At 34.0% G+C, this 14,635-nt stretch overlaps 1 protein-coding gene across 1 annotated transcript; it reads right to left on the bottom strand.

Annotated features, from left to right (window-relative positions):
- Nucleotides 1-8,156: 8,156 nt before the first annotated feature.
- LOC132634143 (ornithine decarboxylase-like) lies at nucleotides 8,157-9,676 on the bottom strand. Its single transcript, XM_060350442.1, has one exon. The coding sequence runs from the start codon at nucleotides 9,587-9,589 to the stop codon at nucleotides 8,393-8,395; it is 1,197 nt and encodes a 398-aa protein (XP_060206425.1). The 5' UTR covers nucleotides 9,590-9,676; the 3' UTR covers nucleotides 8,157-8,392.
- Between the last annotated feature and the right edge of the window lie 4,959 nt (nucleotides 9,677-14,635).

The following is a 14,635-nucleotide window of genomic DNA, read 5'->3' as shown; positions in this document are numbered from 1 at the left end:
GGTGATGAAGAATGATGTTAATTACATCTAATTGAGATTGTAGAAGTAGCTAGAAGTAATAGAATGGGGATTGGGTGAAGAAAACACCATTAATGAGGGTTATAGAGCTTCATGCCCACCAAGTGTTTGATAAAATGCTTAGATGAACAAAGCATGGATATTGTTGCTAATATAGAATCCCTATGACCTGTATTGCTATAGATTGAAGTTGAAGGGATTGAAGGACATTGTGATACGATCAAAAGCGGGAAGTTAAGGTATGTAGAACTTCCATCCACGTGTGGGAATCTCTACGTTCTTCCCCATGATCCGTTTCGTAAAATCTATGAAGTTCAAATCCTAGGGCATTAAACCCAACATATTGGTAGCCCGTAATTATGTATGTATGTACATGAATTTTGTATCTATGTTCGTTATTGTATTCCTAATCTTCCATTATGGATATTAGGAATCCTAGCTTAATCCATGAATCATGAATTCTTCCTCATGTGTTCTCATTATGTTCATATGAAACTGTATGATTTTATTTTGCAAGTTACAAGCATGTTTTCAAGTCAATTACAAATATATGATTATGAACTATTGTATTACTCATAAATCAAGAACATGCTTACAAGCTATTTCATGAAACCATGTTTACAAGTTATTTCGTGAAATCATGATTACAAGACAAGTACAAGTTAATTCACGAAGTCATGGGCTTCTTAGCCAACTATATTATGTTCATATTTTTGGGAGTTGCACGAATTACCGAGAAGGCTCAGATAGCCTGAAACTATGTAGCCACCATAGGACAAGGATCGCTCCGCCCAGTTAGGACGATACCTTAATTTTACACTGAATGGATCCATCAGGCACGTTACCACCTTATACCCTGGCAAAGTATAGGGGCTCTGCTGGTCCGGCGAGGTACCAGACTCCACGTATCCACATGGTGATATCATGTGTCGGTTTATGAAATGCTCTCCCTACTTATCATGTTTTACTCATGTTATATATATATATATATATATATATATATGTACTCATGCTCATGCTCATGTTCATGTCCAAGTTTTCAGTTCCAGTTCTTATCATGTTATTCCATGTCCCATGTTGTTTCTTTCGGTTGCTTTACATACCAGTACATTCAATGTGCTGACGTCCCCTTTTTATTGCCCGGGGGCCTGCATTTCACGATGCAGGTACGGATTTACAGGACGACGCTTCTGCTCATTAGGATTTGCACGTACCAGTTTATTGGTGAGCCCCATCTCATTCGGGGTTTAGACATTGTATTTCTTTATTTAATTTTGCATCTAAAGGTATGCTGGGGGCCTTGTCCCAGTAAGTATGTTTTCCAGTCAGACTCATGATAGAGGTTTCATAGACTAGACAAGTCAGTTATGTCATGTCATACATTTGGAGTCGTATAGCCATTTTGGCTCACTCATGTTGAAACAAGTACTTTATTAAGTATTATGACTTACTACATTTTATAAAGGCTCATCATGCATCCACGTTGTATTCCGCTTATGTTATGTATCATGATGATTCAGCAAGCCATGTGGTTCGCTCGGTCACATGCAGTCAGGCACCGAGTGCCGTGTTACGTCCAGGCCATGGTTTGGGGCGTGACATTTATGGCACGGGGATGTGGGGGAATAGCCTCTAGAATATCCCATGCTGACTCCCCCGCACGGGTACGGACCACTCTACTAGAGGATACGGGTGCATCCCATACATACTGGGACCTATGCTCATGCTGTAGATAAAGTACCTCTTTGTTGTCGAAGGGTCCCGGCTCCATGGTGGTGTCCTATCTATTTTAGGCATTTTAAATTAATCATTAATACATGAAGTAAGGATTAAAGTGGTATATTTTTTACGCATTTTAAATTAATCATTATTTTTTTTAATTAATCTCTAATATGTAGTAGTAGTTATGTAATCTTTTACCGAGAAATTATACAAAGGATTGAATCCTAAACTAAGATTTTCAATTTCTAATTAGCAAATAAATAAATTAACAATTAAAGATATAAAGATTAATAATTAACAAATCAAAAAATTAACAATTAGCTAGCAAACAATTAGCATATAATTAATAAATAAACAATTAACTAACTAATCAAATAATAAAAACTTAATTAGCATATAATTGTTAAATAAACAATTAACTAACTAATCAAATTATTAACAAATAAACAATTGGCTTAACAAAAACTAAATAAATAATTAGCTAGTCTAACAATTGAAATAACTAATCTAACAATTATCAAATACTAAATAAACAACTAATAAACAATTAACAAATTAACAACAACTAAACAAATAAAAAAAAAACGGGCTGAAAACAGCCCTTTTGCGCACAAAAAAAGTGCGTAATTTTTTTTTTGTCCATATCCACACAATAGTAATGCTTAGGTAAATAAACAATTAACAAATGAAAAAAAAAACTAAAAACGGGTTGAAAAACAGCCTTTTCGCGGACAAAAAAAGTGCGTAAAAGTTTTTTGTTGTCCATATTCCCACGATAGTAATGCTTAGGTTAATAATGTAATAGAAAAATCGTACTGACATACCTAGATTGAAGCTTTGATTTTGAGTTTTTGAATTGAATTATACGCCGCTTTATTGCGAAGACACTTATTCCTAGACTTCAATATACCACTTTTGGGTTGGAAATCAACAAGAAAACGATGTTTTTGATCGCGTGGGACCTCGGAAAGGGACTTTTAATGGCAGATTTTTGTTTTTTTTTCGAATTCGGGGGGACCAGTGGGGAAGAAGAAGGGCCCAATATATTTGCCTCTTTTACACACAGATTCTGTGCGTAAAAGGATTTTAGTGTAAAACTACACTTTTGTCACGACCCGACTAGGGGCCGCGACGGGTACCCGGAGCTAACCACCGAGCACCGCTCGTTCTATTACTTGTTTTACTCATTTAATGCTCTCTTATCATTTTTTTTTTAAATCATAAGAAAATCATCTATCATTCGAAAACATAAATACTTTCATATACATATGCCTCTCGGCCATCAAAATAATATATATACATGATAGCATCTCGTGAGACCATCTAACCCACACTACGTATCTACGAGCCTCTACTGGAATGCTAGACATAAGGACGGGACAAGGCCCCATCATGCCCAAAATACATATACAAATGTACACAAAAAAAAAAAATCATAAGCACCTCCGGAACAAAGGAGTGCTCTCGAATCAGCTGACAGCTACTACGAATCTGGGTCAAGCTCACCTCCCTGTCTACCTGTGGGCATGAACACAGCGTCCAAAGAAAACGGACGTCAGTACGAACATTGTACTGAGTATGAGAGGCATAAAGAATGAAGTAAGACAATGATATAAAGAGAATATCAATATGGAACATCTGAATCTGACTGTCAAGCATAAAAGGAATAAGTCATACAGTCTTACTCATACTCATCATCATATCATGTATGCATAAATGTATAAGCTGCCCGTCCATATAGGTACGGTGTAATAATGTGTAAGCTGCCCGTCCATATCGGATCGGTGTGATAATCAAAACATTAGCTTGCGTCCAGGCCTCCCGCGTCCGGGGTATCATCTCATGCCGCCCATTAGTGGTGTCTGCTCATGCCATTTGGCCATGGTGTATACGCTGCCCGCCTTAGCGGTGACTGACCGGCCATATAGGCGCGATGTATATCATCATTATAATATGCTCATCATAGTATGCTCATCATAATATGCTTATCATAGTACAGGCATAAGGCTCAAGAACAACTATACTTTACCGGGGTGACGTAAGGTCGTGATCCCCCAATTTCATTATGGAACATTCATTGACATCCTACCTCACCTTGAAGGAATTAGTACATAAGGTGAGTGTAAGCAATAAATGACATCATATCATGCATTTTAGAGTCTCTATACTTTAACTCATCATCATCATTATAGAGTTCATAACATGTCCATTATCTTATATAGCTACTCATAGACATAGGCCCTTAGCTTCCCGGAATATAGGAACTCATGAAGAGGAAGGAAAGTCATGCTATAGGATTCATGCCATTAGAAAGAAAGGACTAGCCTCACATACCTTTGACGTTTAACTAAGCTATCGTTCGCTTGTTCTCCTTCAATATCACGTCTCTATCTTCAAGAGAGAATTCGCATCGACATTAGCTAACAATTATAAGAACGGGCTTACTAATGCTAGAGAAAGTTGGGCAGCGTTTCCTTTGTTTATACTACTTTTCCCATGTTCTATATCAGCTCCCAAACGTTTACAACAACATTCACAACATTGCAAATAACAATCATCATTTGTATACATTTACCACAATCCACCAATTTTCTTCAATTTCTCCACAATTATGGTTATGGCTCATTATCGCGTTTTCTCATATATAATACTTATTTCATGGTCTAAGCGTCATTTATAACGTATTCATAGTCACAACATATCAACATTCATGATTCCTTCCAACTACCATTCAACCATGACACTATTCACTCATTTATGACCCATTTCCTATGTCCTTCTACAATTCAAGTATCTTAGCCTTCCAATACCTTAAACAACATGGTATAGTCATGAAACTTACCTTAGATGATGGTTGAACAAGCCTTGAATGAAAATACTCTTCTTACACCAAAACCCTACTTCACTCCTCTTGGGTTTTCTTGAGGTAGATGAACTTTAGCTAGGTTTCATACATTTGTTTTCATGGATTTGAAGTAATTGATCTTGATTTTCCTTTGATTTTCTTGTGGATGAATGTTAGAGAATGTTCTAGAGGTCTCTTGACTTGTGGAGTGAAAGTTGGAATGAAAATGAAATGAGAAGGTCCCTTATATTAAATCACAAAAGCTGGCCGAGTCAACTTATACGGACCAACATACGGTCCGTATAATTTTCACTGACCGTATGTTGGACCATATGTTTGGTCCAGTGAGCTATGTTTTGCTGGGTTGAATCCACGGTTGGACATACGGTTCGTGGATTTTATACGGCCAGTATGTCTGGCCGTATAATGTCCAGCTTTCCGGGACTTGTTTTTCGTCGACTCGTTTGATCTCCGATCCTTATTGAACCTTCTTGGCACTTGTTTAGCACCTTAATACCAATCTAAGGGACGTTATTATTTGTCTCCAAGACATCATTATGCCCTCATTAACTCGTCGTCCATAATTCCTACCCGATACATAACATATCATTTACTTTCTTCGTCAAACTTCTTTCTTTACATCTAATGTCTTCGAGTCTCGATTAAGATCATCAAATGCTATCTCTTACTTATCAAATCATCGTATACGTCGTGCCCTTCGCTAGCTTATTCACTGTACGCTAACGGGGAATTTCCAAGATGTAACAACTTTGGTCCTTTTATGCACGAAATCTGTGCGTAAAGCCTATTTACGTTCTTTTTTTTTTAATGGGTTATTTTGGTTTCAAAATTTTATTTTTGGGTTACAAAAGTCTTGGCCCCATCCAGTGGGATAAACATTGGTGTCCCACTTTCAGGAAATCAAAGACCTTACTATTTGTCACGTGCAATTTTCTTCATCGTATTCAGGAAGCTATCTTTGTGGTTGTAGTTTAGTGGTGAGAGTTCCACGATGTGGCCGTGGAGATCTGGGCTCAAATCCCAGCAGCCACATATGCAATTATTTAAAAAAAAAAAAAAAAAAACTCGTATTTAGGAAGCTAGTTCATTGATACGGGTTTGGTCAAACCAGTAGTTTTGATTCAAACTCTTAATTTTTATTAAAAAAATTCATTGAATATGTACAAGATATTAATTTAGAACACAGCAACTTTAAATAATTAGAATTCCGAACTCATAAACTCCAAATCCTGACTTCACCTCTTATCGTATCATTTATATTTGTTGCCGTCATATGTTGTTGGATCTCTTATAGCCGTGGGAGTTTAAAGTATCATCTTTATTACTCCCCTTTTTTTGATTCATTTCATATGACAGTGATTTGATTGGAGCTCAATTTAATCAAAAAGATGATAAACTTTTGAGGCATAGATTAAATATTTGTAACACATCAAAAGTATCTAAAAAGATGATAAACTTTTGAGGCATAGATTAAATATTTGTAACACATCAAAAGTATCTTCAATATCTTGTGATGCTAAATATGTTATGTTATTTTTATGTATGAAAATGAAATGTAAGTAATTATGTAATTTTAAAAAAAAAACAAACGAAAACGAGTAACATATAAATGAAGTATATACTGCCTGTTTAGCAACTTAACGAAACAGGAAATTCTACATTTCTACTATTTAAAATAATTCATATTTGTAATTTGAACTAATATCATCAAATTTGGATGCATGCGTGATGGGAATGGTTGATTGCATGGTACTACTAGGTCGCCAAACCTTTGTAGGCATCTGCCGACTGCCAAAATTCACTATAGCGATATATAATTTAATTGTTTAATACATCGATAATCCCTTAAAATTGTCAGTAAATTTCATTTAGACATTCAAACTATATTTTATTTCAATTGAAAATTTGATCAAATGATAAAGTGTTCCTACTAGATAGTTTTGGTTCAAAAGATATAAAATATAATTTTTATAATAATTGTTTAAAAAAAGTTCAATTTCTTATGGGTTTCTTCTTTAATTTAGTTGAGGTTGTGCAGGTAAGTCCGCAAATTATGATAAATATCTTTCTTTCATTATGTTAACATATTCATAGAATTTCGTCATCAATTTTGATTTCGTCTTTTTATACTTATTTACATTCATTTCTTTTTCTTGTTTATGACGATTTTTAATTTCAAGTGTTTTCTTTCTTTTCTGAATTTGCTATTTCATTGCCTCCTTTGATTGATTCTTAATTCAAAACAATTTCTTTGTGCCTCATTAACTTTATGATATAAATTAAGGGCCTTTTGAATAGATTTAATTTTAAGCCACAAATTCCAGTGAGCCGGGTGTCTGCTTTACTTAGAGAAGAAATGAATGGGTGATCTTGTGATTCATGAGTTCTGTTCTTCATGAATCATGATAATGCACATTTAGCATAGGAATGTGCTTAGATTCATTTTCTTGCGGAAGAATAATACAGTTTTGCTTAGAAGTCTCAATTACATGGATCCTGAGTTATACGTCCTTTAAAGTTAATCTTGCTCTTTTTTAATTACAAATAACTACAACTCTTCTTTCCAATACGAATCAATAGGTTGGAGTTTGACAAAGCTCCTCATTGGATTTGAATCGATAAAATAAGCGTTACCACAACGATACTCTACGACTCATGAGTTAAAAAGGTCCTTCATTCAGTTATTATTGTTGATGTCGTCATTGTAGTTGTTGTTAAAGTAAACGATAGTTTCAATTTGAGCGATTATTGTTATTCAATTATTATTGTTGTTTTTGTAGTTGTCCCTAAAGTAAGCGACCGTTCGCGTCGCCAGCAAGATGGCCTTGTGATCCATCGAGTTATCATGAATCATCGCAGCAACGGGCAGAGCCCACGTCGACCTTTTATCTAATAAATGCATCCCTTCCAGAAGTCGGGGTTTGTTGCACGTATTAGCTCTAGAATTACTACGGTTATCCAAGTAGTAGATACCATCAAACAAACTATAACTAATTTATTGAGTCATTCGCAGTTTCACAGTCTGAATTTGTTTATACTTACACATGCATGGCTTAATTTTTGAGACAAGCATATGAATACTGGCAGGATCAACTAGGTAGCATTCCTCATAGACGCCGGCGTCGCATGAGCCCGACCGGACCTGAAGGGAACGGCCAGGTCCAAGGCGAGCACGACCATCGTTTGCAAGGAGCATCGTTTGGGTAGATATGAGGCAATGAAGAGCCCATGCTCCCTGCGTCTACCGAATCCGAGAGCCCTAACTACTAGTCATGGACCACGCCACCGCACGGCAAAGGAAAAAATTATGCAACTTTCAGTTAACATTGGAAAAATAGTGAACTAGAACTAGAAGGGCATGTCAGCGTGGCTTCAAATCTCTAGTAACAAATGGATAAGAAGTTCAATTTGACTAAAGGAAATCCAGTTAAGTCCTTTTTGGAGCTCCTTCCAAAGAGGTTGAATTTAGACTTTCAAGTGAATGTGCGACGATCAATTTTTGGAAAAGAAGAAGTACAGTAACAGCTACGAATGCTTGAATATCCAAGGACTAAAATGTAAAATTTCGATTGGAAGCTGTAGTAATAAAATAGATCTGTCCTTGTCTCACAAAAATGCAAATAGAAAATGTACTAAAAGATCACAATTAAACACAAATGGCTGCCCTAGGGACGCCTATAGCAAAGATATTGAACCAAATGCTTTATTCGATCACATCTCTTATGAAGAAAATTAAGAAAATAACGCGGAGAGCTCTAGTTTTTTCAATGTTTCGGACATTTAGTTTTAGCTAGAAGTGGTGTTAACGAGATAGGTAGGTGTGGATAACGTATCAAATCCGTTGAACTTGGTTCCTGCACATTTTGAGTATGCACCCATGTTATAGAACACTATCAAATCATCCAATTGAAGCTCCGGCAATTTTATGTCTATGGCCACTGCATCCAAGGAATCACAGCTTGGTCCATAAATGGTCGATTCACATTTTTGACTAGATTCTTCTGATCCCTTCACTGAAAGTGGCTTGATATCCACAAAGCAGCTGTTATAAAGTGTTGGCCTAAATGATCCATAAATACCTTCATCAATCCAATATTCTATTTTCTCACCTCTAGCTCTTTTACCAATCACATGTGTGACTAACGTAAAAGCCGTTTCAGGAAAAAATCGTCCTGGCTCTGCAATTATTGTTAAATTAGGCTCCGGGAAATAACTTTGGATTGCTTCATTTACTACACTAGCTATTTCCTCGAACAATGGGGTCGATCTAAATCCCCCACCAATGTTTAAAATTTGCATTTTAGGAATTCCAAGATAATCAGCGGCATCAAACACGGCCCTGGCACCAGCGATCGCCTCATAATAAATGCTGGGATCCTGTGCAATAGATCCCACGTGAAATGAAACGCCTACAACTTTTAGGACGGCCACATTACAAGCGTAATGCAGGAGGGAGTCAATTTCTTCCGCCAGCACACCGAATTTTTTCCCGAGGGGGCGCAAGGAGCCACTATCACTGGGGGCTTTAATTCGGAGCAACAAATGGCATTTTGGGTGCCATTTCTTGATCTTGTCAACTTCGAGCTTGGAATCAAAGGTTGTGAGATTGACCCCGACAGCGGCTGCGTGCTTGATGTGTGAAATAGCCTTGCACGGGTTAGCAAATATGATTTGGTTTGGACTTATTCCGAGACTTAAGACAGTGTCAATCTCGAGTAGGCTAGCACAATCAAAGTTAGCACCCAAGTTGGCTAGTTTGGTAAGAAGTGCAGGTTCACTGTTGCACTTGACAGCATAGAAAGGCTTTACATTTGGAAAAGAATGGTTCCATTTGTGCATAAGCTTTTCAATTGTGGCCAAATCCAGTACATAAAATGGCTGGCCTGCTTCATGATGCTTTTCAGCAATTGAGCGGATTAAATCCGTCATCCCATCTTTTGCTATTTTGTGCACACGATTTTTACCAAAATCTGTGGACGTCATGGTCTAGAAATATAATAGAGAGGAAGAAGAGAGATTTATTAGGTTTGTAAATATGAATGAAATAGAAGTATAAGAGCAGTAGAAGAAAGCTAGAAAGTAATAGTATGTGTATTTAGGAGTTGATAGATGGATGAAGGGTAATTTTATAGCAGACTAGCAGTATAGACGTGGTTTTGGCCCTTCTCCATTTAATGGCCCCGTTATTGACAAAGGGCAAAAGTAAACCATTTGTCAAATCCTTGGGTTAAATGTATGCCAATTTTGTAAGACGAGGGTATATATGATTGATCCAGCTTTAAATAGAGGACAATATAGCAATTAAACCATTTTCGAAATCACTAAGGTTTTGGACCCTTTTCCTTTTAAACTCAGAAGTTTGGCCAAACAAGTTATAATTTGCAAATATTCACAAGCATCTCGTCATTCTCGTGGTGAATGATTTATTCGCATGCACCTTAGTAGTTTACGATCATCTAAAGGATATTATATATTTATTACAGTGACAATATATATAATTTAAACTCATAATTACTACTATATAGAAGCACTAGTTGGTGCCTTTTTTTGTCGTCAGTGATCGTCGTCCGTCCTTCTATATGTCTGAGGGGCATTTTCGTCATTTAGTGTCATTTAGCACGTTGATTACATTTCATAGTGGACCCACAATTTGTTCTTTTTCGTTTCATTCCCCCAAGTTGCTAATGTCACTTAATGACAATGCATATCTCTTCTTTTTTAACTTCTCAAACCAAAGTACTAATTATATATTCCCAAAAATTAATAAAGACTCATGAAAAAAAATAGATTAAAGAAACAAACTCATTTAGGCTTTGCTCGAGTCCACAACATTTAAGGTAGACAGCTCAGAAATAGATTACAAATTAAATTATTCAAAAAAATCAGATTAACCCAATTTTTTAAAAATCTTTAGCACACATTATTCAAAAATAGTTAATAAATTTGTATTGATTATTAAATTGTTGTTGTTCTGGATAATATTTTCACCAATGTTAATAATATTTATCAGATATTTGTTTGATTCTTAATGACATGATTTAATAGCACACAAATATATAACTTATTTTAGAACATAAATTTTAAAATCATTTAATTAACTCCGCTTAAAAAAATTGGCTTCCTTTTGGCCATACATTTTGAATTTGAAATTTTAAAAGTGAAAATTTTGAGTTTTTGAAGTTGTGTTTTTTAAACTTTAAGTTGTGTAAACATGCATTTGACTTGGAAAATTTAGAAGTTTTGTGAGCGGAGACCAGTTTTTGGGACTTATAGCCTGTTTGACCAAGCTTATTTTTCCCCCCAAAATTACTTATTTTTTCAATAAGTGCTTACTTAAAAAAAGGTGAGGTGTTTGGCCAAGCTTTTGAGAGAAAATAAGTGCTTTTGGGGAGTAGTAGAAGCAGTTTTTCAGAAGCTAAAAAAATAGCTTTTGCCCAAAAGCACTTTTGAGAAAAATACACATAGAAACACTTTTTAAAAGCTTGGTCAAACACTAATTGCTTCTCAAAAGTGTTTTTTAAATTAATTGGCCAAACACAAACTGCTTTTAGCCAAAAGTACTTCTTTGAAAAGTACTTTTAAAATGACCTGTTTTTAGAAGCTTGGCCAAACAGGTGTTTAAAATTCTTTTGAAGATAAGATTTTCAAAATTTATGACCAAGCAGATATTTAAAGATATATTTTTCAAATATGATCCAAAATTTATAGCCAAACACTAGCTTAAATTTATGACCACTTGGCAGGATCGTCAACATGCTTGCTTGGCAATTTTGAGGAGCATCACAGTCATTTTACAAAAATTCATGCATTGCACACTTGTGCTTATAAGCCTCAAAGCTTGGACATAAATTTCATATGACAAAAAACCGAAGCCTTTTTGTGATTTGTTTTTAAGTGAATAGACTTAGCTATATATAAATGTGATAAATTAAGCGGGCCAAGCCCACATGTACAATTAGTTACGTGTAAACTAATGGAAGGATGCCTATTTTACTTTCTTTGTTTTCCAATTTGGTTTTGATATCTTTTCTTGAAAATTGATTAGGTGGCAATACTTGGATATGTGTTGCATGCTGTTAACACGTTGCTGTGGAAAAGCCTCCATAAATTCTTAATGTTCCTTCATAATTACGGAGTTCATATTATCCGTTAAGTGATAGAGGTTTGGTCCGTCTGGGAACAACAAAGTGTATTTCTCATATTTCTTTTTTCCCCTTTTAAACCAACGTTGTTGCATATGTATGTCTATGTGTACGTACAGGATGCATCTCTATCTTCTCATATAGTTTTAATTACAATAGCAAATCCTTATAATATCAAGTGAATCGAAGGTTTTTTCATAGCAAAGTAAGGAGAAAGAAGAGTTGGCATATAAGTTAATAATTAAATTTCTTATGATGAAAAACCCAAGCCTCTTTTTCTAAATGTCAGGTGTGTCTCAATTGATGTGACATCTCACGTGGCCCCACGTTACCCCAAGTGCTCCTCTTAAATGCTTTGTATCATTGTTGATGATACTCATTTCTGTTTCATTTTTTAATGAGGTGATATTTCTAATTTTATCATATTGAAACGAAATGTACACAGAAAAGTTAAAATTAACTATTATTTGCACATGTAATTACCATACAAAAGAGTTATTGTAATAGAATAATAAACAAGATACTAATAAATATTTAAAAGGTATTCACCTATCCACAACATTCAAAAAATATAAAATGAGATTTATAATATTAAAATAAGGCAGATTACGCACAATAAATAAATGAAATTTGATAGTGAAAAACTTCTTTACACTAACAATGTATATATTGTTTGTTCCATTCTTCCATGAATAATTTTCACCTATTAATAAAATGTCTTATTAATTTTCTTTGTTATTTTATTATTTTATTATGAAAATTAAAATATGATACATCTATATAAATAAAAATAATTATCTTATCTCCTTAAAATACATTATTTATTTACTTTTACCTATACACTATATTTGGCAAATAAGATTATATATTTTTATTGAAAAAAGCTTTATTATACATATAATTTATGTAGAATAATACTCAAATAATACTAATATAAATATACTTAAAATATTTATATTTTAAAATAGATAGAATTTAATTACTTTTTTATTTTTATTCTTACTCTAATAAATGTGAAAAGAGATTAATGTCGTAAAAAATATATCAAATGGAGATCAAATAATGAATAAGGTAAATTAGTCAAATTATAATTCTAATCGACGTTTTCTTAAAAAATCATGCAAAAGACAACATGACAAGTAAAATGAGCTAAACCAAGAATATTTACCAAAAATTAAAAAATAGCATTTCTTCGTTTAAATAGAAAATCAATTTCTACTTTGTTTCGTTTTAAACGTGTAAAATTAATTTAATAATTTGAATTAGAATTATCCAAATCAAAATTTGATAAAAAATAATAAGTATTTTACACCTTTAAATTAATCGAATTAAAATTGAAAGTATCAACTAATGCTTAAATATTGCTATTGTTTTATCTCAAAGAGAGGAAAATAGTTTTCTTTTAAACAAGTCTTCTCTTTTAAAAAATATTAATAAATTTGCCGATTTTGTATTCGTAGCAAACACTAATATACTAAAGTTTTAGATACGGAGCACAAACTACAATGTTATATTAATCGTGTTTTGAACATAGTATATACATATATATATGTGTGTGTATATATATATATATGCATAAAAACAGTATCCAAACACAACTACATATACATAGATGAACTATAATCTAAAGTGTTGGGTCCGTGCGCAGGAGCATAGACCGTCTAGTTATTTGATAAAAGTGGGAATTTCTTTGGAGGTTTATCGCTTTAATTCTCATCAGTAAAGAAGTGTCCCTATCTATTTGCCATTAGACATACAGTAGAAATAAAGCAAGAGAACGTAGCATCCAGTGGGATAAACGTTGGTGTCCCACTTTCAGGAAATCAAAGACCTTACTATTTGTCACGTGCAATTTTCTTCTTCGTATTCAGGAAGCTATCTTTGTGGTTGTAGTTTAGTGGTGAAAGTTCCACGTTGTGGCCGTGGAGACCTGCGAATCCCACCAGCCACATATGTATAAGATATTAATTTAGAACACAGTAACTTTATATAATTAGAATTCCGAACTTATAAACTTTAAATTCTGACTTCGCCTCTGATCGTATCATTTATATTTGTTGTCGTCATATGTTGTTGGATCTCTTATAGCTGTGGGAGTTAAAAGTATCATTTTATTACTCTCTCTGTTCCAAAAAAAATTGTCCTCCTTTCCTTTTTAGTTTGTCCTAAAAAGATTGTCTCCTTTCAATATTTAGAAACAATTTAACTTTATAAGATGATTTACAGCCATACAAATATCTAAGGCTTGTTTTGGACCACACATTTCAAAAGTCTTCCTTTATTTCTTAAATTTTGTGCCAAGTTAAAAGAGGACAATCTTTTTGGGACGGAGGGAGTACCTTTTTTTGATTCATTTCATATGACAGTGATTTGATTGGAGCTTAATTTAATCAAAAAGATGATAAACTTCAATATCTTGTGATTATGTTATGTTATTTTTATGTATGAAAATGAAATGTAAGTAATTATGTAAAAAAAAATTAAAACAAACGAAAACGAGTAACATATAAAATCTCGCGGTGATTGACTCGAGCTCGCCCACGTTTTATGATTAGAATAGACTATAGAGTGCTTGTTCTCTTATTTTAGAAATCAATACTAATTATTTTAGTGCAATAAAAGATACGGGAATCTCTTTCTTTCTGAATTTCCACCTGTGTATATTAATTAATTAATTCATCAAACCTTATTATTAATCTGAATGTTACACAAGACTCTCTGAATGTTACACAAGATTCTCTAAATGTAAAGAAATGAGTCTCTGTTTCTCATTAGTAGTTAGCATTCGAGTGGTATGAACGTACTGGTGTCCAATTTTTAGGATCGATGGACTCTACTTATATTATTTTTTGTATTCAGACACGCATGCATAATATTTTCTCCATCA

Source organism: Lycium barbarum, chromosome 3, assembly GCF_019175385.1.
Source record: "Lycium barbarum isolate Lr01 chromosome 3, ASM1917538v2, whole genome shotgun sequence".
Classification (NCBI taxonomy): domain Eukaryota; kingdom Viridiplantae; phylum Streptophyta; class Magnoliopsida; order Solanales; family Solanaceae; genus Lycium; species Lycium barbarum.
This window is presented reverse-complemented; position numbering and strand designations above follow the sequence as displayed.

Excerpts from the sequence above, each read along its gene's own strand:
- LOC132634143 (XM_060350442.1), bottom strand. The coding sequence starts at position 9,589 with ATGACGTCCACAGATTTTGGTAAAAATCGTGTGCACAAAATAGCAAAA.